The sequence below is a fragment of the Castor canadensis genome, chromosome 1, assembly GCF_047511655.1.
Source record: "Castor canadensis chromosome 1, mCasCan1.hap1v2, whole genome shotgun sequence".
NCBI lineage: Eukaryota > Metazoa > Chordata > Mammalia > Rodentia > Castoridae > Castor > Castor canadensis.
Genome location: NC_133386.1, coordinates 32,496,476 through 32,524,109, shown reverse-complemented (window position 1 = coordinate 32,524,109; position 27,634 = coordinate 32,496,476). Strand labels below are relative to the sequence as shown.

At 38.4% G+C, this 27,634-nt stretch overlaps 1 protein-coding gene across 33 annotated transcripts in view; it reads right to left on the bottom strand.

Moving 5' to 3' along the window:
* The window catches only part of Epb41l2 (erythrocyte membrane protein band 4.1 like 2), a 199,187-nt gene that overhangs the window by 19,444 nt on the left and 152,109 nt on the right, over window positions 1-27,634 (bottom strand). For 10 of the 33 annotated variants that reach the window (XM_074074649.1, XM_074074714.1, XM_074074674.1 and 7 more), the window contains 10 exons: window positions 24,377-24,546; window positions 19,728-19,790; window positions 17,794-17,940; window positions 16,466-16,567; window positions 12,993-13,163; window positions 10,852-10,905; window positions 10,084-10,647; window positions 8,468-8,590; window positions 7,513-7,611; window positions 5,864-5,944 (listed from right to left, as the gene is read on the bottom strand). In XM_074074649.1, coding sequence (XP_073930750.1) covers window positions 5,864-5,944; window positions 7,513-7,611; window positions 8,468-8,590; window positions 10,084-10,647; window positions 10,852-10,905; window positions 12,993-13,163; window positions 16,466-16,567; window positions 17,794-17,940; window positions 19,728-19,790; window positions 24,377-24,546 — 1,574 coding nt within the window. Of the gene's footprint in view, window positions 1-5,863; window positions 5,945-7,512; window positions 7,612-8,467; window positions 8,591-10,083; window positions 10,648-10,851; window positions 10,906-12,992; window positions 13,164-16,465; window positions 16,568-17,793; window positions 17,941-19,727; window positions 19,791-20,042; window positions 22,804-24,376; window positions 24,547-27,634 lie in introns of those variants that run through there. The other 23 variants (XM_074074731.1, XM_074074734.1, XM_074074721.1 and 20 more) reach the window with 17 other exon arrangements.

Below are 27,634 nucleotides of genomic sequence, written 5' to 3'. Positions count from 1 at the left end.
AAGATGTTCCTTCTGGGGGGTTGTTTTCCACATTTCTCTCTCTCTCTCTCTCTCCTGAGGACCTAATATTTCGGGGACACCCGCCATATCTCTCCTCAGGTCAGGCCTTCACCATGGGAGTTGGACTGTCCCAAATTCCTTCAGACTCCCCAGTGGGATGTCTCCTGGCCAACCTTGGGCCCCTCCGCCTAACAGCTGATCTTAAGCCACAAAAGCTCATTTTTCTCTGTAATCAGGCCTGGCCCCAATATCCATTGGACAATGCCTCCAAATGGCCACTTAATGGCACTTTCAATCCCAATATTTTAAGGGATCTATGCAATCTCTGTGAGCGTGCTGGTAAATAGAAGGAGCTTTCCTACGTCCAATCCTTTCCCTATCTCTGCATCAAACCCTCACTCTGTACTTTCTGTTCCCCTGCACAGATTCTATTAGCCTGTAAACCAGTTTCTAAATCAGCGAATTCCTCTCCCAAACCTCCTCCTTCCCCATGTAAGCAGAACTTCTTGCACTGCTTACCATACCTATCTCCTCCTATCTTCCTGAAAAACATTCCCCATCATGGAGTTAAGCAAGCCACTCCTTGCCAATTCTGGCCTCAATGCGGTTCCAGCTCTGGGAGAGCTCATGCTCTCTTCCTCTGGGGTGAGACAAAGCCTCGGATTTATTCGGTGACCGGAGAGTGGAGGTTTCGTTTCCTGAAAGCCTGCCAGTACCAATCAATGGGAGCAACCTAGAGACACAGGTGATGGCTAATCCCTCAGGCATGTGTCAAGCCTCCAGGCTCTGCCTTCCCCTCCCTACCTAAGATGTCAGCGCACCTTTCTGCCTCCTCCATGGTCTCACCATGTGTCCTTTGTCTCTGTCTGCCTTCCCCTCCCTGGGCTTACTGGGACCCTGCCTCCCATGAAAAACCTGTAGCATGGTACCTTATGACTTAAGTTATTCCAACTAGTTTGCCAGGCCTCTCAGTCTAAAGTAACTTTAAATCAGCTGCTTTACAAAAGTGCTTACAAAAACCTGCAGCTGCCACACTCACGCTGCAACTCCGCCCCCACAAAGGGAGGAGGGAAAGCAAACAGGTGCACCTGTGCACAGGATGCCAGCTCCTGGACACAGCAAAAACGCCTGCCATAGCTAAGAAAATCCATAGAGAGGATCCAGTACATCCTGGGCCACCAGCCACAAGTGGCGATGGCTGAAACCCACTGTCACTTCCCCTAGAATAAACGCGCGCAGAGTACACAGGAAGGGGGGAGGGGCGACGGGCCGCAGGATCAGGCCTAGGCAGTCAGGGTCATTTGTCCCAGGTGTGTGTAGAGGGAGTGGCCTTGCACAAGTCCTGCTCCTAGCCCCATCTCACACCTCAGGGCATCAGACCCAGCCCTTGTAAGCCAATTATTAGCTCAAGGTTATAGTTCCAGAAATAACAAAATAGACATTACTGTGGTCTCTAAACTTCTCATTTAGAATTTTCTATACCTTTGGCCTCAGCATAAATTTTTCCCTCCAAATATTAACACCAGTTGTCCCATATGGCACTGTTACTGGCCTGAAATGCCCTCTGAATGCCCTTCTCTAACTTTATTAAAGAGGCTGCCTGCTGTTAGCTAAAAGACAGGATCCTAATGTTTTGTTCTTTCTGGATGGGACCTGCATCTTCTAGTCTTCTGGCTGGTAGATGTTGGAAGCTTTGTACTGAGGCCTGGCCTCAGTATGCCTTGGGTGACCAAGAGAAGTGGCTTTCACAGGGCTCCTTAAATTACAATAGACCTTTTCTATAAAAGTAAAAAAAAGTAAACTGAGGTCCCCTATACAAATTTCTACCTTCTAAGTCACTCCAATACTCAGAACCTCTTAACGAGTGCTTCCCTCTTCAACAGGCAATGGTAGGAAGAGGACAAATCGTATGTCCCCTTCCAGTTATCAGATCTAAGGGAAATTTAAAAACATCTAAACAGCTGTACTGTTGCCCAAATACATTCAAGCCTTTATCTCTGTGACTAGACCAGACTCTTATCTCATTGGAAAAGCAATGGGTTCGGGCCCAGGCCACTCAGGTTGGAAATGATTATATGGCTCAAGCAGTAGAGTCCTGAGTTCAAGCCCAGTACAGAAAAGTAAAAAATAATAATAATATTTGGGGCTGAGGAAGTAGCTCAATGGGAAAATGTCTGCCCAGCATGTGCAAAGCCCTGGGTTCAATTCCCCAGCATTACCAAAAAAAATTAAAAAATGGTAAAGAAGATAAGTGGCATTAATGTCACTTCAGCCATCTCATAGTGAAAAAACACAGTTTAACCTAGACCAGATCCCTCATTCTTCAAGTGAGGAAACTGAGGCCCGGAACAGTTCAGAGACTTGCTCTCCAGAGTGTCAGGTGTCAATGTAAAATAACAACTTTACTTTACAGCAACAACCTATCAGAAAGCATACCACGGTGGACTCAGAGTCACAGGTGAGAGAGGTTCTCCTCAAAGATAAATTTCTAACAGTCAGTCCCAGATATTTGTAAAAAACTCAGACTGTAGCTGAAAGGAAAAGTCATTGAACCAAGTAATACAGCTAGCCATGTCTGTATTTATGGCTATGTCTGTATGTCCGGGACCTTACTAACAGGAGAGAAAAAGATAAAGAGACACCATGGCCTCATTGCTGGTCTCAGAGAGGGCCCCACCCGACTGGGGCCTGTATCCTGAATTTGCTACCGTGGTGGACAGGAGGGGCACTTCTGCAGAGAATGCTTAAGGGGGGACATCCTGGGAGACAGCCCCGCCCCTAACCGGGACCCTGCCCTCTGCAAGGGTAACCACTGGAGGTCTAAGTGCCCCCGTCAACAGATAGAAGACGAGGTGCCACCTTCCTATGGATTGATGGGTCCAAGCCTCCTGGCCACACTCCACTTCTTGGCATCAATGATGAAGAGCCATAATGGCAGAAAAACAAAAGGCCATTTTCCTCCTAGACAGTGGAGCCCATTTCTCTGTTTTACCTTTTTCTCCTGGTCCCCGGTCCAATGACAAAAGTTATCAGTTCAGGGCAAATCTGGCCAGCCCCTCGAGTGCTAGTTTACCTGGCCTCTGGCCTGCTCTTGAGGAGATCTCCTCCTCTTCTGTCACTTTTTCCCCATAGTACCAGTGTCCCTGCTGGGACGGGATTTACTATCTCAATTAAAAGCTCAAATTCTCCTCCCCCCAGGCAGCTATCTCTGCTGCCCCCTCCTTCAAGAACAAAGAGATTCCACAGTGTGGACTGATGAGATGAGTGTAGGGTGAGCCAGGATGGCCCTCCCTATTCAAATAAAACTCAAAAATCCCTCACAGTTTCCACACCTAAAACAATATCCCCTCAAGCCTGAGGGATCATGAGGCCTTATGCCTATTCCTGAAAACAACAAGGGCTACTAATTAGTTGCTCCAGCCCCTACAATAAATTTAAAATTCTTATAAAGTTAATTTTAAAATACAAGTTACAAAGTAAACAACTGGAAAGGATATAGATAGGTAATAAATGTATTTTTTGAGAAGTTAAAGGAAAAAGGAATGGTTTTTTGGATGAGAAGGGATTTTGTAAAGAAGGGTTTGTCCTAAAGATTGTTTCAAATAGGAGGGCTAAAAACAAGCCATCAAAGGGTTTAGTATGTTATATAAAGGTCTAAGTAAGTTTTAAAAGTGCATAATAAAAAGCTTAGGTGTGTGATAAAGTTGAATATAATCTAAGAGTTCCCTAAAAGATTTTTAGTGTCATGTCAAACTAAAATCAAATCCTCTATGTCTATGAAATAACAAGGTTATCTTAATATTGTTCTGCTCTGAGTAACATCTACAAAAAACCATTACAGAGAAAGATTTTATCAAAGAAATTATTTGTGTTTTCTGCTGATCTTGTCAAGCTTTAAGTACTACTAAATCAGAGTTCATTTACATATTTGCTTATGTATCTTAAATGACCACCTTGTAACAGTGTTATGTTATACTTTATCTAAATATGGTACAAACATTTAAAAGGTTAAAGGTGTCAATTTATATAAAATAATGAGCAAAAGCTCTCTTTTATCCAAGAGTGTTACATTTAAATCCTGACAGCCCCTGCTTCCCACAGGTCACCTACCTAGGTGTGGCCTTAAAGGGACAGACTTCTCCCTGAGTCATAAATGCATCAACCCAATCTTCTGTTTCCCAACCTCCATACCATAAGACAGCTTACAGCTTTCCTGGCAGTTATAGGATTTTGCAGAATTTAGATCCCTAGGCATGTAGTCCCTGAACAGACACCTTTTTTTGCTCCTCCTAATATTCCTATTTGGGTCTTAGATAATGTATGGCCACCCATTTCTCTCTCTGTAGTTGGAGGACTCTTGGAATCCTCTAGGGAAGAACATTTCACAGTGGTTCTCCTGGCCAATGCCCATCCTAATGCCTATGTTTCTTGCTCTCCTATTCTTAAGCTTCCTCCCTTGTATCACACTGCATGTCTGCTCTTGCTAATCAAAAGTTTAACCAGTTGTACCTCCAGGGACACCAACGTCTCCAAAACCGCCCTGAAAACTACTGTGAAGGCCCCACCAGGACACCACAGGAGCCTGAGGATCCTGCCCCATGCAGCGCCCCCTGCCAGCAGGAAGCAGCTAAAGAGATCGATGCTTCGCCCCAATTCCTGATCCTCAGCCCCTACCCTCATCATTATTAAAGAAAAAATGGGGGAATGATAGAACAATAATGTCGCCATTTTGTGAATCAGCCAAAATGGCAGCCCCGCCCTTAAATTCCCAGGCTCTAAGACAGCCCCACCCCTACCATAGACTACTGCACCTGTACTAACCTCCTTCCCCTCCCCCTTCTATAAAAGCCACTGCTTGCCCAGGCTCGGGGCTGCGCCATCTTTTCCCCGGCCAGCCTGGCAGTTTGGGCCTGCCATTAAACCTTGCTCTATGGACGTGAGATTTTTCTCGTGAGCTTTCTTTGAGAGCGGCATTTTTCCTAACATCATGTACGCAGCCTTTCTCAAGCAGGCAATAGTCTTCTATAAAATTTTCTTTCCTGAGCCCACTACTGTGCTCAAAGCTGGGTCCCTATCATCTGCTACTACTCCCCAGCAGAAGTGATCCGTTGAACAGTTCTTTTCCTTTCTTTCAATTGTTGTAAAAGGAACTTGTTCTCCTTTTAAAAATTAACTCAGAAACAAAACAAAATGAAAACTTTTCTCATCAACACTTGGACTGCAGTCTAAAATTAAAGCTGCTCTCCCTTTCTGTGGCAGTTCCATTCATTACCCAAATAAAGCCATACATTCTGTCAAACTTCGTGTTAGAATGGAAGCATGGCTCTGATGTAAAAAATTCAGAAACAATGTAAATTATCACTTTGTAGGACACCTTACATTATCTCCTCCTCCCTCTTTTGCCCCAATAATAGTAATATGGAAAAATATGTAGCATTAAATAGCTCAACTTTTCTTATGCTATAAAATACTTGGAAAATTCCTACAAGCAGGCCTAAGAAAGCTTAGTGGCTTGTTTTGATTGGAAGCCAGCGTCATTAAACTGTCATTCATATTTAAATCTATCTGATGACTTTCTTTAAACCAGACCCATGTGAATACCTAAAGGTCACCAGAAATCCTCCAGATTATTTTGCATGGAAAGCCAGAGGAAGATAAATTGCAATCTATGCTTTGTGCTGAAGCTGAAAGGACAGGTTGTACCCAGACTATCAAGTGTCTCTATTGCATGCCTAGGAATTGAACTTCACCCAGGAGGCACAAGAAGAAGGTGTTTACACAGCGGTGTGACATGATGACAAATGTAAACCTGAGCAAACAAACAAGGTTACTTTCAGAACTAGAACCCAAAGTCTTTACTTACCTGGTCATGATCAATATCGGCATCTCCTGTGATCACAATGCGTTTCTCAATTCTTGTTTCAGATATCCCACCCTTTACAGTCTAAAGGTTATGGAAAAAAAAACAAACAAACAGCAATCACAAAAGCATGTATACACAGAGAAAAGAAAGATGGAGACCACCTTGACCTTCTGATCATAAGACCATGCACACCAAATGGTGGAAGACTGATTTTTTAGAAACTTTCTTTGCTAAATTTTTAAGTTCAATAGAGAATTCTATTATTAAGGTTATAGCATCCATAAATATCCCCTAACTGAAAGCAACCCTAAAATTAACTTATCAAGATTTATTTGAAATTAAGATGGGGAAGATGCCATTATTTAATTCGAGTGATTCCACTGGGATAGTCTGTTACAATTTCTTGCATTTCTTCACCCCCAGTTGGTCAATTTTTGAAAAGGAGAGTAGAAAGAAGAAATAATTATATTCATAGTTATACGAAATTCAAAATTTAGGTTTGGGAAACTTGTTTGATATTATAGTTCTGATTGCTTCAGATTAGTCCTACAAATGCATTTAGCAATTTCATTAATTTGGCTTAATGCAATAAAAAAAATCAAGTTGGATTTGGTTTAAGATAGGGAAGACAAATCAAGATTTTCACTAAGTGTTTGATCTGATCCATCACTTCTACATGCAGTTGTGCACATGGACATGGAGCACAGCTGCACAAAGACTGTGTAGAGAAAGACTGGGGGAAGGAGACCCTTGGCATATTACAAGCTCAGTGTAAGCTAAGAGCACCCGGGGCACACTGGAAAAGGTCTAGGAGACTCTCTGCCTTAAAACAGACAATGAGCAAATACCACACAGTCCTGTAAAACATAAAACCAATATCCACAACTCTGACAAATTTGTACACTAGTCACAGTGATGGCATTTTACTATGAGAAATAATGTTGTAGAAGCTGACTATGGTTTAAAATGAGTGACACCTGTATTTATGTGGCATTTTTTTAATTCATTAAGTTTTGGGCTGTTTTTTTGTTGCTGCTACTGAAACATGGAGTGAAAAAAGTGCAAGGGATATATTTAGACCATTAAGCACTAATCAAATGTGAAAAGTAGAAGCAAAAACTGGAAAATAAGACTTGAGTTAGAAACGTGATGACTTTAGCACGCATCAGAAGCATCTGGAAGCTTTTTAACATTCCCGGGTTTCAGTAGGCCTGGAGTGGGCCATGGTATCTACATGTCTTAAGTTTCCAGATGAGACAGATGCTGCCAAGTCAGGGACAACAACTGCTTATGTAGTGTTAAACATTTAGAGAATGGTCTTGGAAAATGCCCAAATCAACATACTCATTTCTTAAACAAACGAGAGAAATTTTACAATGTTATTAAATTATCTTTGCTCTTGTAGCTGCCTTAAATATAGCTATTCATAACATATTTTTACCCCCTGTACTTTATAAAACTGTAATCTGGCTTGAAATACATTTGCCAGTGGAGCCTAATTTCTTGGATACTTCAAATAAAGGCATTTTTATTCTACTGGCGCCACCAGTGTATTACTTGGAAGTGTGAATAGTAGCAAAGAAACAATTCAGAAAAGATCCTGCTTGCCATGTACATCTTCTACCTAGGATTCCCCTGGACTGCTTTACCTTGGTGATGTGTGTGGTTGTTGTCGTTGACACAGACTCAGATGTGATGGTTTGTGCAGTCAGTAACGTGCCAGAATCACCACCAGCACCACCGTCAATCTTTGAATAGTTGGGGGGAAAAATACAAAGCAATGCTTAACGTCCATCATGTAAAAAAAGACCCCACCCCATCAAATATGCACCTTCTAAAACTTATGCAGTCAGCAGATGATGCTATCAATCTGTCCTTTGCATGTTGGCAGTGGTAATTTACAGTCTAAGAGAGTGGCTGGCATTTAAAACAGAGAGGCAAAAGCCTAAATGAACACAGAGAAGCAAACCCTGTGGGTAGAGAGAAGAGGAAGAGGAAGAATGAAAGCTACAAGGGAAACTAGAGAATGTGTCTGAAGAACATTTGCAGAAGCTAGAAAAAGAAGCTAGAGAGCCAGGCAGAGAAGTGGCTAGAAGTGCTGAGTTGGTTTTTTTTAAAGCACAGGTGGGTAAAAATAAATAATCCATATTTAAGCGTAGATCCCACATAAACACAAATTTCTTAAGCTTGGGCATAGTGGGGCATTGTTCTTATGTCTGTGATGTGGTCAATATTCTCATAAAGGAACAGAGGTATATGAGTCAAGTTTAGAAAGTTTCCTCTTCACTTACTGCCAGAAAGGCCTAGATTTTCGCGTTATTTTCTTGCGTCAGTGTCAGGAAACAGAGATACATATTTGGTGATTAAGTGGTTAGGCTATTAAAGTGCCGTATTATTTGCCCCAGTAAACTCAGATTCTATTGCTTAGTAATTGAAAAGTGTATTTTCAATTACACTTGTCTAAAACATGCAGTGCTTCTGGATTATATACATTAAAGTATTATATATAAAATTAATCAATATTAATTTTCCTGCTGAAAATAGGAAAAGTCATACTATAAGCAAAAAAGGAACTCAAGCAGTACTAGTCTTGAGCTTTTGTACCTGTGGAGACTCGTATGTGATGGTTTTGGTCTCAGTTTGGACAATGGGGACTTCCTTGGTGGAGATTTCTGTCCTTTGTGAGGCATCAGAAATTGTTACCATCTCTGTTTTTACCACTGGTGGCTGAGGTGGAAAAGGAATGGAAAAATAAATCCTAGAGATAACGAAGTAAAAGTGCTTAAAGGAACCTTCAAAAATAATTGAGAAAACATATCCAAACACACACTCATGCACAAAAGAAAAGAGAAAAATCACATTTGAAAATATCCCTTCTGAAGATGGTAGTTTTGGGGGAGAAAAGCAAATCTTAGTCTACCTAGCTCATGTGCCAGTTATGGATTACACTCCTAAAATAATATTGTACCATGGGGGAGGATGGCAGGTTATTGTCCTAATACTTTTTAAAACGCTTAATGTGTACATGGGTGTAATGCTCTGAACAATTTAAAACATGACAGGTGAGGTTCACACTACAGGACTATAGTCCTACAAAATACTATACTACTTTCTTTGACAGAAAATTCCCAACAGGTTAATTATTGAAAGAGGAAAAACTATATATTAAGTGAAGAAAATAACAGTTCAGTGTTCATCTAGAATGTCTTCTCTGAAGTAAAATAGAATGTTTAAAAGTAAAATAGGGAAAGTCCATTTAATTATTCCAAAACAAGGTGACTTCAGGATTTTCCACACTATTAGAGAGCGCAAATATGAATAAATCCCTACACCATGTATGTTTTAAAATCAAGAAACATTTCCATGGAAATTAATCTTCCCTCAACCTAGCTAACATTCAAATGAAAGACACTGTACCTAATAACCAGGACTTAATCTAAGAGGAATCTGAAAAGTTCTCTGTCATGGAAAGAAAAGGAAAAAAACTCATATCCAATGTAGATAATCCACAAAACGTATCATTAAATTACAAACAGTCTGGAATTGACTGAAGGTCACCCTCCTATTGAGCATTTAGCTCTGTCTACCTAGAAAGAAAGGAAAAGGCTCTTTACCAAATCACACAATCACTGAAATTTAAAAAGAGAAATCACAGCAGCACTCAAGAAATAATGCTCTCATTACTGCCGGATGCTGCCTTCAGAGCATCATGATAATTAAAGCCTGCTGTCAGATCTAAAAATCTTTAGTTGAAGAGTGACAGAATGAGCCAAAAAGTCAAATCCAATCATGACAAGAGGAGCACACACTCACATTGACCATTTTTTTCAACAGTACATAAACATTTTGCTAATTAAATCAAGGAAAAAGGCATTCAGTGTGAGGAAGCAGTGCAAATAAAGACAGAAGAGCTGGTAACAGCCAAAACATGCAAAGAAAAATTTATATATGAAATGGAAAGAAAAATTTATGTAGTGGTTGTAGGAAAGTTTGCCCTACAGGTGATCCAGTTGCAGTAAAGAAGCCAGAAACCATGAACAGAGCTGGCAGAAAATCTACAAAGCATTGCTTTCCCCCTTCTTCCCATGAGAAAGAAAAAAATCAGATTCTTGTTGAAAAAGCTGAAGGAAAACTGGGAGGACAGGTGGAGAAGAAAGGCAGGTACTTCCCACCTGAGAAGAGCTTTACAGTGTAGCTCTGGCTTGGGACTCTCAATTTACCTCTGAACAACAAATAACTTGTGGCAAAACATCAATGTCAACATGAGACACCTCTCCGTTAACTTTATGTTGCTCTTCCTCTGTTTCTTCTCTCATGCCTTGCTTAACAGTGCCTTCGTTTACTCTCTTCTCTGTGGAGATCTTCTGGGCAACTACATTTTCCTGGGCCATCATTCCTACTGTGTTTACACTGGCACCAGCATGTCTGTTTGGGCTGGCTTCGGGCACCAGAGCCTCCCTCTCTACTACCTTGACTGCTGGGCTGGGCTCTTCCTCCATCTCTTCTTCACACTCCTCCTGCTCTTCCCTTATGGTGCCTTCTGTCACACGGTGGTGGGGCTGGTACTCTCCCACATTTTCCTCCTCACTCTCACTGCTGCTGCTGCTCTCAGAAGACAGGGAGGTGGAGTCTTTTTGTGTCACAGGCTCCACCTTACGATTCTCCCCAGGAACACTCCCAGGTGATATCTCTTTACCATTCATTTCTTCTGTGATTACTCTTTCGTCTTTCCCAACCTCTGCCCGCTTCTTCTCCTCCACTACATTCAGAGTCTCATGTGAACTCTATACAAAATAAAAAGATGGATGAGGGAAAACAAAAATGTATAAATAAATAAAAACAGTGGAAACCCAAATTAACTGATGGCAGATTCATGTCATGGAGAAAAACAAGGATGACTGTGATGGCTGACTGAAAGGGAAGAGGGGAAACTGTGAGGGGGGATGAGAGACATCAGGCAATGGTGTTAACATGGAAAATGGGAGAACCTTAACAGCATCCCTGGCTTCAGTGCAAGGCCCTTCTGACGCAGGAGCTTGTGTCTGCGAAACAAAAAGCAACCAAGGACACAAAATCAATAACATTTTACCTCAACAAGCACCAAAACAGACATCTGACACTGCAGAAGGCAGAACAGCAAGAGTCAACATCTGCAGAAGCCTTTGCTCAAGGTCAAAGAGAGGACAACTGAGACAAATGCCAAAAGCTTACAAAAAGAAAAAGAAAACAAAAATTGGCCAGAATCTTTCCAAAGAAATAAAATATTTTCATTATATAGTTACATCTATAATCTCCGCTTACATAATTAAAAATGTTTTTTTTAAACAGAATTATACTAAAGCTTACTGATCATCTTAAAGGATACCTTTGAACTTTTAAACCTATTCTACCATCATTTTTGGTTTTAATTAGACTCCAAGTCTAACTTGTAACCCTAATTCTGAAACAAACAGCATCAAGGATATGACACTTCTTTTGGTGGGGGAAGGGGACTTGGCACTTTTAAAAAATAGACTTGATTAGCAAAATTGTAATTGGCCTCAGATAGCTATTAACACAAAATGTCCATTTAAGAGATAGCTATTATCATCCCAATTTGTAATATAGACCATCAAAAGGGGTATTACACATTAGGAGGGTATCAATTATAGCCCCAAGTATTTTCTCTTAAAATTTAGCTTCTTTGGTAGCATCTTTGAAAGCTAAAATGGGTCAAGTTTATTATTGGAAATGCTCATTTCTAGCCCCTATAGAAACCTACTTCTTAGAAGTAATTTCTTCTATTTGAGTAATATATACCCAAATGTTCAATAAATAACTGTTGACTGAGTATCTTAGTAATATGAGTTATCATGCTATGGTACTAATAGCTCAGGGAGAAACTTATTTTTACAGAGGAGTTTATTTCTAAAGCTTCAAATTCCCTGACACTTACTTTAAAAGGCTACTTTACATAGTACAAATAAAGCACAGCAACTTTTCAACATTTAGTGGCACTACTACCAATGGTCTAATTTGAAAACAACTCAGTTATAGACAGTATTCCCATTTATTCAAGAAGGCATCGCCCATGCTGGATACAGAAGGGAAGTGTGCCCCTGGATATTAACTACTGTGGAGTTGCAAAGACACTAATGACACTGAGCTGATTCTTACGATAGCAGTATTTTACTTCCTGAGCTCTACCAACAGGGCACCCAGAGCTAAAAGTGCCAGATGAAACTCTCCTCTGCAGCACCTACCAACATACACTCACAGACTCTCTGACCTATTCTATTAATACCTCTCCTGTCTTTTTCTTTTTGCAGTAGTGAGGTTTGAACTCAGGGTCTTGCATTTGCCTGGCAGGCTCTCTATCATGAGCCTTTCTGCTTCAGGCATTTTGTAACTAGGGTCTCACTCTTATGCCCAGGCCACCCTGGACTATGGTCTTCCTATTTGTGCTTCCCCATGCAGCTGGAGTGACAAGTGTATGACACTATACCCAGCCACTGTTTGAGATGGGGTCTCATGAAATTTTGCCCAGCTGGCCTTGACCCTCAATCCTTCATAAGCAGGTAACAGAGAACTATAATTATTTATGAAATCCTTTATAAATAAAGGTATCAAGTGAGCAACACTTCTAAAAAAGTTGCAAGATTATTACAGGTCAGTGAATTATTACTTAACCTCAAATGGTGGGATGGGTTCTTCCAAATTTAGGGAATCCCTTGGGGTCATTCAAAAACAATTACAGAGGGCACTTTAAGTTTTCCCATATAAATAGAACTTTAAAAATAACAAACCATCAGAAAATGCTTGGAATCTAGGTTTTAAAAACTTTAGTTCTACAAAGCATGCTTAGCTTCTGCTTGGCTGCAACTTTCTTTTCACTTAACAGCTACAACTCTGGGCCTTAATAGTTTAAAATGGTTCTTTGAATTCAAGCAGTTTTTTGACCAAAAGAAGTAAGAGAAACATCCAACCTATTTCATTTCCTCATGTCCAAATTCATCATTTCTTGAATGTTTCTCCCAGGGAGGGTTAATTTTACCAATGAAAGCACTGGTGGGAAAAGTGCCTTAGTAACCAAAAAATGAAAATCACTCTTATGGGCTTTTAGTAACAGGGGAAACAAAGTAAAATGCACCTCAGGCAAGTGTGAGAAGAGCGAGGAGGAAAGCTTTTCTCTAGAGGGTGCTTTAGAGCTCACAACAGCACCCTCTGCTGTCCATGTGATGGTTGAGGGGAAGGAGGCTTTCATGTTATCAAAAAAGCCCTTTCCACTAAACAAAATTGATGTTATCTCCTCTTCTAGGCTCTAGAGAGGTCAGAAAAGGAAGAGCAAAGAATTAACAACACATCAGAAAAGACAGTAGTGACCTATTGAAAGAAAGGAAAGGTTACATATGAAAGAATAACAGAACAGCATAAAATAAAATAGAAGATGAGAAGATTGTGAAGATTCTGCAGCAGGCTTAGGCGGAAGTTTACCTAAATGCCAGCTTTTCCACCTTGCTTTACCACTTTGTTAGCTATAACGTACAGAAACTAGCTAAAACTCTTAATTTATCACTGAGACTTTATCACTATGCACAACCTTCTTACCCATCAAATACTATTTCACATATTCCTGAGCTAGCTCATTGGCCTTCTCCTGTATAGAATGGCCTCTTCAGTGTCCCTTACACTTGAAATGCTTCTTCCTGTGCTAAAATCTGGGTGATCTATCTTCCTGCTTGCAATGCCCATCTCTATGCACTCTGGCTTTTCTGATTTTGCCATCTCTCTGAGGCCCAGTTAGTCCATATTCTGTGTAGGGCCTTCCATAACCACCTGAGCTCCTATAATCTCTTAAGCATATGACTTTGTACAAGAAACACTCTTGACTGCAACATACAGTAATTCCCTCAGACATGCTAAGTATGCCATGGAATGAAAATACTGTGGTTTTGCTTGTTTTCTTGGCAAAGAGAAACAAGAAAAGGACAAACCCAGGGCTGAAAACTCCACCTGCAATGTAAAAAAATCACTAGTTCCTAAAAACCATTAAGGCAAATTAACACTGACATTTCTGGCCCTTAAAACAATGGCTCCTAACCTGCCTAAGGGACATCAGGAAAGCTGAGATAAGTCCTCAGAAACCTGGAGTGCCACTGAAGAGTCACCATGAAGTTCCCCTCAAGTCAGAATGGTAGAATAATTCTTAATAAACTCCACTCATCAAAGATCTTAAAGAAAAAACAAATGCATGACATTTGCAAGATGCCCCTCAGATAGTAAGCTAAGACGGGTGAAATGGGGGAGGTGGGTAAGCACTTGTAATAATAAAAAAAATTAAAAAGTGCCTCTGGACAATCCATCTCAGTTACAAATCCCAACATTACACCTCCCCCCTTCTCTCCCAGGGGATGGGGGGAGGGGGGGGAGGAGGAGGGAGGAAGGACCACTCCCAGTAAGACACCAATGGGGAATTAAAATAAGTGCCATGCATTGAATTACTAAATAAAATATATTCAAAAGTGCCTTAAAACTACAGTCTACATGATCCCTATTAGGCTCATGAGAGAATACTTCATACAGGTTGTCATAATTCTTAAAATACATGAGAACAGTTATTTACTTATTAAAGACAAAACGATTCCAATTTTCTATTCTACTCTCAAAATTGTTCATATTTAAGTCAAAGACATTTTGAAAGTTCAGTATGTTTTTTTAAGCAAGAAACTACTACTGCTTTTTCAAAATCTATAAAACCAACAGTACAGGAATTTGGAAATTTTAGTCATTTATTTAGCTCTTTATTTTGCATTTCTGTAAGGATTATAATTCAAAGATAAAAAATCCTGAAAAAAATCAGTAACAAAAGACAGGTATAATAAACACAGAAGTTGAAAAGGTATTTTGTTAAATTCAAAACATTCCAGTAGAATCAACTGTTCATGTATTTTCAGTTAATAGTAGTGATAAGCTACTTGAAAAATATACAATGTTGGTGATCAATAAGTATTTCTTGGGTCAATGCATGAAAATAATTGTAGTTAGAGCAATCTATGTGTATGTCTAACAAGTATGTATTTTCCTGCACGTGTTAGAGAGGAACAGTCCAGAAAGTGCAGTGACTTCAAGTTCAGATGAACTATCTAGGCACTTTTGCTGTAACATCACTTTACTCTAACTTCTACAAGATATTTCACATTGTGTACTCCTAAACCATGAGATCCAGAAAAATGGTCATTTTAAATGTCACCAAATTCCAGTCTCCTCCTGCAAGAAGCCCAAGAACATCACTTGAAGTGTGATCAAATAATGCCAACTGACCTGCTTCTGGAAGACAGAGCTTAAAATACACAGCGTTTCAAGGAATATGATATTCAAGTTCTTATTACGCACATGCGCTAACCAGCTGTGGATTTCGGGCTGACCTTTAAAGTATATAAATAAGCCATGTGCTTGACTCTATGACATGATGTCTCTCATCTGCAGTGTTCTGCAAATATTCCATCTCAACTAGACCTCGAAGTCCTGAGGGAATTTCCATGAACATTCTAATGGATACTCTTGTCTACTTTATGGAGGGGAAATACTTTTTTCTTATTACTGTCCCTGTTCTCATTCAGTCCCTTATCCAGTGACAGAGGAATTTGTTTGACACGTATAAGATTATATCACTAATCACCTTAAAAAAATTTCCAATGACTTCCATCGCTCCTGTAATTCTAAACTATGAGTCTTTAAGTTGCTGATGTTACTTGGGGTCTGACCTCTTTCCTCCCTTTGTGCTTTTCTTGTTCACTAAGCCCTTGTCATTTGGTATTTCAGTTCCTTAAACTAGGTCTGGTCCTAAGCTATTGCACTTGTTCTTCCTTACATATGGAAAACTCTTCATAGCACTACCTCCTTATCATTAAGGCCTCAACTCAAATGCCATCTCCTTCTGGCCCTTCCCAATTCCCTTCTAACACAACATAATATTTTACCTTCCTAACACTTCACAATCCTTGAAATCGTCAGATTACCAATGTACATATCTGTTATCTCTTCCACTAGTCTAAGCCCTCCCTCCAGGCTGACCTGCTGGCTAAGCAAAGAATGAGAATGTTTAGGCAATGGGAAACTAGCTTCCTGACTAATGTCAGGCATTCCATACACACAGAGGCAGAGATGAGAGGCTGCTATGGTGCATCAAAATATCTTTTTCTAATAAAAACCTTAAAATGAAAATTCAAAAGGTTTCCATAATGTGATTAGTAAACTGGTAACCTATATAGCACATGTACTTTTGTTATTTTAACAGCACCACAGTGTTGTCCAGTGCATTTTCATATGAAATTAGTTTCCCAACGTCAGTTACATATATCAAATTAGGAATCACTTACCACCTAAACTGGTTGATATTTCTGGTTTTTGAATTTTGAAATAGAGTGCTTATAGAATATGGTGTTTCCTCACCCAAAGATCATATGCCTCTACTCATGAGTTCAACTTTTTAAACACTCAAAAATCATTTAAAAAAAAAAAACTTAGGATGACACATAAGGAAAAAAAAGAATATCTGTGGCTGTGGACAGAAATATATGGAAAGGAAAAGCAAGAGTAGATCCAAGGATGCAAGGTGAACACCTTGTCTGCCTCCTGAGCTTTTTCTTCAACTGTCCATGTTGTGGCCATCAGGTACTTCTCCTTCACGGATAAAATATCCTTGAAAAGATGGTCTCCTTTTCTCTATTGTTTTAAATAGACATAATCAACAAATAAGACACATAAATCACACCTAAGCCAACATAAACATAAAATAACTGTGTGGGTCAGTAGAAGAAACCAGAAAGCAGCACATAAGGAAAGGTCAACGCCTTAGTAAGTCATAAGATGCTGTTTGTTCAGAAATGCTCTAGAACAGATTGCTGAACTGACTTTATCTTCAGAAAATCTGAAAATAAGAATTTAAGTGGTATCTAACTTTGTAAGGCCCTACCACACACGGTGTTTTAATCTTCATGTTTTCAGTTCAGCAATTATTTTTATTCATCAGTTCCTCAAGTGTTTTCAATGTCACAAACTTAGAAACTTAACGTTACTAAAAGTTTTCCTTTTTAAGGAAGGGTGAATGAAAATAGCATTAAAATATCTAAATCAAATGCCTATAATTTGGCAACATTCAAGTTGCACTTGACACTGAAAGGAGAAAGATGAAATTACAGCGTAACATCTCTGTATACTCTTTAAAATTGCAAATTAAATACAGGAAGAGCCCATTCCATTCTTGATCAACCACAGAAGGGATCTGGGAGCACCAGAGAGGAACAGAGAGATATAGGAATGAGCAGAGATTTAGGGAATATATTTTAAAGGCAATACTTATATTAGTGATGGAGAAGTAGTAAACCAAGGAAAGAAAGAAGTGTGGAGAGATGCTACGGTTGAAAATACTTTAAAAACACTAGTCTACAATTATTACTAGGAAGCTTCAATATTAAGTCATAGTTATACATATATATGTGTGTAAAATTTTACAAGTTTTCAACAGAGCTAGTCAGTATTTAAAGATAACTTTTAAGTCATTATCCTTACAATAACAACTTTAAAACATCCTAAGTATGATTTTCATTATTTATTAAGTAATTTCAGAAGTCAATAATGAAGAAGTTTATTAAATGCAGTTTTATGTAAGTTCCTAAGCTGTTTTATAAAACAATTTATTACTACTAATTTACCTAAATAAAACAATGAACTTACTCTGAAAATATTCCAGGAATACTTTGAAACTCATAAAATTTATACAGGAACTAGGTCAATAAGTATTACACAGTTAATAAATATTTAGTATTTTAAAAAATTGTTAGCAATTACAAAAAATTTGTAACTTCTGAGAATCAATGTAAGACTAATAATCTGAGTTTTACTCAATAACTGAAGTGAGGCATATAACCAACAAATAGCTAGTGACATACCCCTTGTGTCTGTAGGGATAAAGATGTGATACGTCGTTTTTCCCATTCATTAGGGCGCGGCTCTGGTGTGGATTCCATAAAATTGCGCTTGAGTTCACTAATGCTAGCCTGATGTTTCAGTATGTCCTCCTGGGCCTTATCCAAGTCCTAGCAATACGTAATGTAACAAGGGGGAGAGGGGAATCCAAAAGGAAAAACCCAGTAGGACAAAAAAATAAAACCAAAAAATAAGACAAAGTAAACTTATAATAAAAAAACATAGTAAAGCAAGAAAAATGCCAAGTCTCAAAAGCCATATTATCACCTAGGAATAGCCCTCACATGTTCGTCAAAATTTGAAAATAAAGCCAATGTGCATATTTTATGATTCATACTTAAAAGGACCTTTACTTCTTCTCTGCTGAGAATTTTTAAAAGAATTATTGACATTGTTAGAAGGAAGCAATGGAGGTGATCATCAAAATAGCTAACAATAGTGCTTCTTTCCACACAACATTTGGATTGCAGCCTATGACTTTGTTCTCACTAAAACTGCATTCTGTGAACACAGAAAATCAAAGTACAAAACAGAGAGAGATAGACTTAGAAGAACACTTTGGCCTGAAGAGAAAGCCAGTCCAGGATCATCCAAAAAAGAAGAAAAACCAAGGGTTGATTTTTGTCAGAAAATTCCACTGGTGGCTTTTAATCTTTAAGGAATAAAAGTAATTGCTTCCAGAGGCTGCTTCTGTTTGGTCTACAAAATACTGATTTCATGTAATGTCAAGCACAGAAGTGGGGCTAAGCCCCTCACATGCCAAAATCTAAGAAAAACTATCATGTTGATTTTCAGTGGAATAGACCCTGCTGAACGGTGTTTGTTGGATTTTAATTTTTTTTTAGACTGGCTCTGGTAAACACTACATGTGGTAAATTAGTGTTCAGGAAATGGTTTTCACTGAGTTTTAAATGTTTGCATGTATTTCACACTCACAAGGCTACCTGTAGATTGTAACTTTTATCCCACTCCCAAGGAGCAAGTCTCACACATATGATAAAATGAGATAATCGTGTATGTCCAAGCGCAAGCATAGGAGCTCATCTGCGAGCTTCTATAGCCATTTGCAAAACTCATCAAAATCTTAAAACCTTTGCATGGCATGGAGATGACTGTGGCTTGAGATCAGGCACATTTCTTGCATTTGTTCAAAGCAATGTTATGTATTATACTTTACAGCATTTTAGTAAGGTAAGCAAAAATACATTTTCAGTTACCAAAGCTGCCAAAGCAACCAAACGGATTAGTCAGATTACCAAGAGATGCAACTTTCTACTTAAAACACTGCCACCTTCTACCTTGAGAAAGCAAAAATTGTTCTCGTGTGACACGGGGAACATATTTTTAAATTCCTAATTGAGTAGTTAGGTTTTTTCTTTTTCTTCTCTCTTTTCTTTTTAATCAAAACAATTCCATTAATTAATATACTCTCAAATAGAATATTTTAACTGGACCACATTCCTAATCACTTGGATTTAGGGGGGAAAATGGGCATAAATCAAGTCATATGATTTAATGTCAGATCAACAAATACCTGCCTGCTGAATGTGTGTTAAGGATGGGATTATGTTACTTCAGATTCTGTGCCCTAGAGATAACACATGAGGGAAACAGGTTTACTTATAGAACTTTAAGACAACTGGATAAACTTTATTTGACTGAACAGAACCCTTTTTTTTTTCCCAGCAGTCACTTTGAGAACTTCTAGTAGATGTATCCTTACCTAAGCCACTTTAAAAGAACCAAATTGGGCTGGTAACATGCACTCCCAAGTTGAATTTCCCCATGCATTTCATGCACTGTGCTTGAAGAGAATTGCCAGCCAGCCTGTGCGTGACCTCCCATCCACAGCAGCTTGGCAGCCATTAGGACAGTTGTTTTCTTAGATCATACAAACCTCCAACATTAAATTGCTATGTCTGACATAAATATTATCCCCTTCTACTCTCAAGGAATTTTTCTGTGAAATTAAATCACACACAGGGGGGGAAGGCAAATAAACATAAATGTATCAATCAGCAAGCACCAGAAACAACCCAGAGTTTGACAGTTAAGACTTTAAAAGAGGCATAAAAATCTTAAGAACTTAAAACCACAACAAACAAACTCACAAACTCTGAAAGTGCATTCCACTACCCTCCCCAGCCCTTCCCCACAATAATAATGGCAGGCAGCAGCCGCCACATAGTCAACTTTAGGGGAAAACAGCCACCTCCTCCAGTTGTGTTTCCTCTTCTTCCATCTTTGCCTGAAAAGCCGCACAGCAAGTGGCCAGAAAGAAGGGGAGCATTAGTGGGAACTTTTCCATCAGTGCAGAGAAGCTGTGTTCAAACTTAAGTGGTGAGGCAGCATTACCAACCTTTATTGTTTGGCCCTCAGAAGATGCAGAGTATTAAGCCACTTTGATCTTTCTTCACCTAGTGTTGTACAAATGATGGAAATGATCCTTTGCAAAGATGGAATGGAGAATGGAAGCTTTGCTCTTTCTCAGTCCCTAGATTATGCTTTGCATTTGAATTTTTTTTTAACTTGGGAATGAAAATATGAGAGTGCAAATATGGCATAATTCAACATGTTCTATTTTGAAATGTCTAGATCAACTAGGAATGGTACAAGGTATCAAATTTTACGTTGCCTCATCATTATTAGATTTTTTTTTTTTCTTTGGTGGTACTGGAGTTTGAACTCATGCTTGCTAGGCAGGCGCTTTAACACCTGAGCCACTTCCTCATCGAATTTAAATACAGATTTCTTTCCTCTGAAGCAAAATTGCTTTATTTAGTTACTTTCCTATTAAAATGGTATTTAAAAGTAATCTTGAAATATTGTCTTTTCCTTCAAAAAACTCTTTAAGAATAATCTTTCATAAGCTGGACATTTCTCAATAATTAATGACCCAAAAGAATTAATCTGGAAGTTTAAGAGTAATATAAACATTGAATAAGTTTTGGCACCAGGAAAAGAATGGCAAGAGAGAAAAATATTGATTCTGCAGAATCAACCTTTACAGGTTAATTCATACCACACAATCTTTTCCTTCTTTGTTAGGATAACAGTGCCAAATCTAAGAGTTCAAAATGCTTACCTTTTTAAAAATTTATTTTTTCAGCAATCATTAAAGTATTTCAAGCAGGGATCTTAAGAGAGATTTTTTTTTTTTTAGTCACAGGTGAAAAATGAGACAGACTTATTCAATAACCTATTAGAAGAACCATCTTTCAATTCCTTTATCAACATTTAATTCTCAAAATGTTGATTTCTGGTATTTCTCAGGTAAACTTAAAGAATTATGGTTTCTTCTATAATACATATTCATTTGCATTTCTTCACATTTTTCTTTAGATTTGCTCTGAATTTTGAGATTTACTCTATGTATTAATAGTATCCCCAAGATATGAGACTGTAAATACCCAGACCCCCTTTTTTATCAAAATAATTGAAAACCTGCTGCACATGTTGACAATGACTTACTTGTAGTGCAGATGTAGTATATTTTAAAAAAAGAAAAAGATGCCTTATACAGGAGTAAAAATCCTCAAACCAGAAACCTAATTTTAAATAAAAAAAGCATTAAAAGGCCCAACCTTAGTGTTGTATTGCCTAAACTTTCAAAAAGCTAGGCTTTATTTTCATGCATATTTGTTAAAGATTACAGAATAATATCTTCCTTATGAAATACCTCATGGTGACTCTTTTATATAATTTCATGATTTAGGGTAGGAGGGAAAAAAACAACACTAGTTAAAACTCATCTGTCTGGTACCCAAATGTTACAATAATAGAGACAAAGGTTTCTGAGATCAGATCTACAAATGTGAGGAGTAAAGATTACAGATACAGCCTCATAAATGCAAGAACAAGCTTGGATTTTGAACAAGAGAAGTAACAACACTAAGAAGCACTGCTAATACATGTCAATTACAATTACGTCTACTATATTCTAAGTTCTATTGCAAAAAGAAAACTCTCCATCCTTAAGGAACAGAATTTACATTTTTCTGCAAAATAGCCAGATCCACTGTGGTTTAAGGACAAAACAGGGTCTCCTCTCCATTACAGCTTTTGTTAAAAATCTAGTATGATCTAGATATTTATAAAATAATCCTATTGCTTTGCCCTCAATTTAGAATTTGTGGACTTGGTAAAAGGACTACAATGCATATATACCTACATTTATCTCTCATGCACTAAATTAATGTGTATATGAAGATGTGCAGATGGTATTATTTTGAGGACAATCAGTAAAATTTATGCACATGTTTACACTCTGTATTAGGAAAGGGAGACAATGAAGTGTAGTTGGGCTGATTTCACAAAAATGTAGATTATGCGAGACTATCAGCAACCACTTCCTCTTCCTCTGTTTTGTCATTCAAGTCACAGTCATAAAAAACATTAGAAGAGGTGGCTTTGGCCTCCAGATAGCAGAGGGCTAGAGCCAGAGGAAGTGCAAAGGTGAGAGAAAAAGGTACGGACTGAGAAGCAGAGAGAAGCAGCCCAAAGATGAGAATAAGGGAAGGGATGAATGACGGAGAGGTGATAGGGACATAGTGCTGGACATCAGGAGGGAGGAAGGGGACCCAGAGCTTGGGGAGGCTGGGGAAAGCAAGGTACCCATCTTCATCAAGGAGAGCGGGAAAGCCAGGGGGAAAACATTTACAGAAGCTGAAGAAGTAACCAAACTCAGAATCCTTGTGGTCAGCCTCTTTAAGAGTTTTCCCATGAACAGGCTGAGGAGGGGCTGTAACAGGATCCAAGTCAGAATCCGGTGTGCCAACCTCAGTGTCCCCTTGCTCTGATGTTTCACCTGTGGAAAGGAGCTCTACGCTGTCTAGTGTGATCTGGTCAGCCTCCCCAACAGGGTCTTCCTCTGAAATGTCTGACAGCAAGTCTACTTCAGGGACTGCCAATAGGTTTGGGGAAAAAGATGAAGTACAACGGATGAGTGGTGAATGTGGACACATGCAAACAGTCTATTTTCAAGAGCAAACCCATGATTGAATATGAAATTTCACAACAGATAGATTCAAGGATAAAATGAATGCAAAGGGAAAGAAGAGAAAAGAAGAAATAGGTAGTTAGTGAAAATTTTACTCTCAAGCAGTCACATTAACAGTCATAAAAATGAATTAAATGATCCATTTTTAAAGGAAAAAAGCTGGTTGCATATGGATCCTATGAAACTCAAATGGCATTATTTTACTCTTCAACATGGTTGCTGACAAGATATTCAAAGCACCAACAAAAAGCCACCATAACCAGACATTTGCTGATTACTAGCAAGATTTCCTTTGGAATTTAAAAGTATTTTTTGTCCTTAAAAAAATAAAAAACAAATTTAAGTAGCTAGATCTGCCAAATTAAAAGCAGGGAAAATGGAACAGAAATGACCTAAAATGCTAAGTTCTTCTGATTCAGATATAAGCAGTCACTTTTCTGGGTGTCTCATTAGTGTAATTATTTTTTAAAAAGACAATCTGACAAGTTCTGAGCAGTTGATGTGATATCATCATAATTCTGTTGTTATTAGCTAAATAATTTTCAGCCAAATAATTTTTCAACATGATAGTCACAGATCCTTTTAACAAGAGAATACAAATGAGTTGATGTAACCTGCTATATGAAGCACTTGTCCTTGTGGCATAAGACAGGACCCCCATGAGACCTCCATGTTGGGTGTCAGGGACGATAGATACAGGAATTCCTACAGAAATGGAAGTTACTTCATCTAGCAGGTCCTTTATAAATTCATTTTGTATGTCTTTAAATTTTTCAATGTTAACATTTAGAAAACATGATAAATCAATAGTATGGTTTGTGTGTGTGCTCACTTCCAATGTTGCATGTAAAAATGCTGCCTTTCGTGTAGCTATGGAAAGATATATAAAGAACTCAAAGGCTCTCCATAAATCAATACTGAAGTGACTGTACTACCCACGATGACATTACAGTGATAATCTTGAGAACATAATATAGGTTACTTCTTTGTTCAATATGGTGCACACACAAAATGAAGCCAAAGGCAACACTACAACTTCTCACTATTCACAAAAAATTAACTTTTTGCTTAAGAATTTCTTCATCAGTTATACATTATTAAAGAAAAACATTTTTTCTATAAAGATCACCTCAGTTCATGTCAAAAAATTCAAGTCAACATAATTAAAATAATCAACACAGAGGCTACAGTTTTAAAACTTATTTGTAACAAACCAAATACAAATTTCAAAACATGATAGTTCTACAATTTGGTGATTTTATTTGATTGATAAGATGATTATTAAAAAAGGCAAGAAGGCCAGTGAATTACTTACTTGCACTAATATAATTTACCTTGAAACATCTTGCTTTGGACAACAATCAAAACAAGGTGAGAGATCACATTCCAAACTAGCAAGAGCCTACACATATTTAAAAACTGGGAACATCAACATAGAATAGAATGTGATAAATTTTAAATATTTTATTTCTGAAATAGAAAACACAGCAGACAGCCTCTAGCCTAAGCACATGTTTGAAACCACACGCTGTAGCAATTTGCCATACCTTTCCTTCAATGAGTTGCAAATGTGAAGCTTTAGCTGGACTTCTGACATCCCTCCGGCCGTCCCCATCTTGTATCATGGCAGTTCTGACAGCTTCAGGGCCATATGCTGAAACCTCCCCAGCGCCAGAAAAATCCTTCATAAAATTTTGGTCCACAACACCAATGGGAGCTAGTTCAAAGACAATTTTGGATTACCTTAGGACCTTCATCACTTATGAAAAAGCTTACCCTCTCTTAAATAAACAGGCAACAGGAATACTACTTGAGTTCTGAAAAGATCAACTCGTTTTTAAACTTTTACCAAATTCTAATGATATTGTGAATATTGATCCAGTGAACTACACCAAATCAGATTTTTGAAAGGTATCTTCTGAACATGGGACTGGCCAGCAGGTGGAGCTCCAACACCAGCTGAAACAGGCCAAAATGTCAGAATCACGATGTAAACCAACACTTTCATTCTCTGGGGCCTCTTTGAGCTTTTCTAGGTTGTTTTGGGTCTGTCCATCCCTCCCCCCAACCCTACCGAATTCACCTATTACAAAAATAACTATTTAATTATTAAAATTATTTACTTCAGCAAATTTTAAGAAGTCCTCCATAAATGTTATAATGAAACTCCTTAAACAACAAACAAAACAAACAAAAAAAGGTCTTTTTTTTTTTTTTTTTCCAAAATGAAGGACAGGAAAGTAAAATAGGTCTTGTCTCGGGGTTAGCACCAGTGGGAGGGGAGAGCACATAAGGAAAGGAGATGAATAGGAAAAATGAAACCTGTTGAAACTATTCCAGAGGGAATGGGGATAAAGGAGAATGATGGAGAGGGTCCAAGATCTAAGCACTTTTGTAAATGTCACAATGTACCCCCAGAACAACAATAACATGCTAAAAAAAAAAAAGTCTTCTACATAGAAACCTTTAAACCCCAAAAGACAAGTCAGTAGATGCTAAGGATTTATATGTTCATTTTTCATTTTTCTAACACCTTTCCCAAACATCTCAACCTGACCTACAGTAAATGTAATACTATACAGACTCCACCACTACCCCCCATACTAGCAAACCTGGTCCTTATGTGCTCCTTTATCTCTCCCATAAATGGGCAGAAATGTGTATTGAGTTAAGGTTTTTGTCATATTGCAGAGCAACACTCAGCAAGGCAAAGTGAGTAGCAAGTGATAACCTCTCTCCCCACTCAGAGTTCCTCCCCAAGCAACAAAATTCCTATGAGGTCCTTTCACTTGTACAAAAAGTGCTTTACTGCCACCCTGTGGCTTGTTCTGGTACCATGCCCTGAGGGAAGCCAAGTAATCACACAAATGCTTGAGACTTGAAGCTCTTGGAGGGTAGGGGCTACGTGTGACCTGCTATATTGGACTTAGAAAGCATCAAACACTTTCAATCTATGTATCACAAGATTCCTCTTAATCTACACTTCTAGCATGTCCTGCCCAAGATGTGCTTCTTTTCCAATCTTGCCTTTCTTCATCAAATGCTACTCTCACACTTGTACCTATTTGCTGGAGCCATGTAGGCAGAAGTCTCCCAGAATTATTCCCTCAACACAGCAAGTTCAACAGGGTCCTTGGATATACTTCTAAATGTAGTGGATTCTTTCCATCTCTGCTTCTACCACTTCCCCTTTTAAAATTGCCAACCTGAAGTACTTATACTTATGAAAGCCCATACCAAATCATTAAACATTAAAATGAACTCGTATCTCATGTCTTTCATTACGCATGCTTATTTTTAGAGCTGATGTTTTTTAACTTTTGACAAGATTTTACTGTTTCCCTCTGACAGTGTATGGCTCCGCATAACTCTTTAATTTATGATTATGATTTCTAAGCATCCTTTACATGCAGTCAGAACGTACTGCAAAATGAGAAAACCTGACCTAGAAATGACTTCAAATGTAATGTGATGAAATATGAATATCAAATTACAAGTTACACAATGAAATTGACAAAGTTGTGTGCATACTTTGAAATACTTATTTCAGTTTGCAATTTTCTCTTTGTATCTCAGAGCCAATAAATGTTTTCAGATCTTAAGAGATTTCTGTAGAAACCTGAGAAGCTTGTGGGCTCAGGCACTGAGCCCAACCTATGGTACCAAATGACCAACTGGCCTACTCCCACCCAAGGTAAACTCACCATATACTCTCGCCTGCACTACTCTAGTCTACCTCCTTCTGTCTCAGTCTTTTCTAATTGTTCTCTTGCACCAAATGATTTTTCAAAAAGATAACATCACGATCCTATGTGTTTGCATAAATATACACACCCCACATTTTTCTACAGCATGTAGAATAAAAACCATTCTCTACCATGGCCTGCAGGCCCTACGTGACCTGACCGCAGCCCACCATCCCTGATGATGAGCTCTGATCAGGCTCATCTTTTTTGTTTCTAGTGAGCAATCCTTTATCTTAAAACTTTCAGCCCTGCCACTTCTGCTGTCTCAAAAGGTTTGTTGTGAATGCCTGTTCTTCTCATGACTGCCTCCCTCTCATTGTTCAAGTCTATTGAACTAGTTCTTCTTTGAGGAGGCCTTCCTTTCCTGATTAGCCCATTGAAGTTGCGGCCCTGCTTATTGTATTTTTCACTTTTAGAAAAATCACTGCCTCTACCACTCCCAAATGCATGTTGGTTGTGAGTTCTTGTAAATGATTTGCCTCCTTTTTGGTTCAATTTCCTACTCTCAGAGTCGTCTCACTGTTTCAAAACAGCTATTCTAGGTTTTGGTTTTGTTTTATTTTGACATTTGGTATTTAGGTATCACATTGATTTTTACTTTCCATGTAATCACAAAAGGATTTGTTTAATTTGCCAAACTTTAAAATATATTTAAATTATTCTAGCTTAACTTTAAAAAGTAAACAGAAAAAATAAAGCCCTCACATATCAACAATAGAAAGGAAATACTGAAGAAAAAACAACAGAGAAAAAGCTTAGAACCAAGTCACAAACTTGTTTTGCTTTGGGAGAAGAAAAAAGAGAACATAAGCCTAACCAAAGAGTTCACTGGCTGTTTGGTCATGTATTGGCAAGAAAAGCCTCCTATTTTTCACAATAACACAATAATCCTTTTGATGACTTGCCCATCTGATGAATTACAGGGTCCAAAACACAAAGGGAAAAAATAATAGATTACTGTGCCATGTTTGTTGCTTTTCCTTGTAAAAATCATTGTTTTCAGATACAGACTCCTATAACCTTCTGCACTAATGGCCTAAACAAGATGGTAGGTTTCCC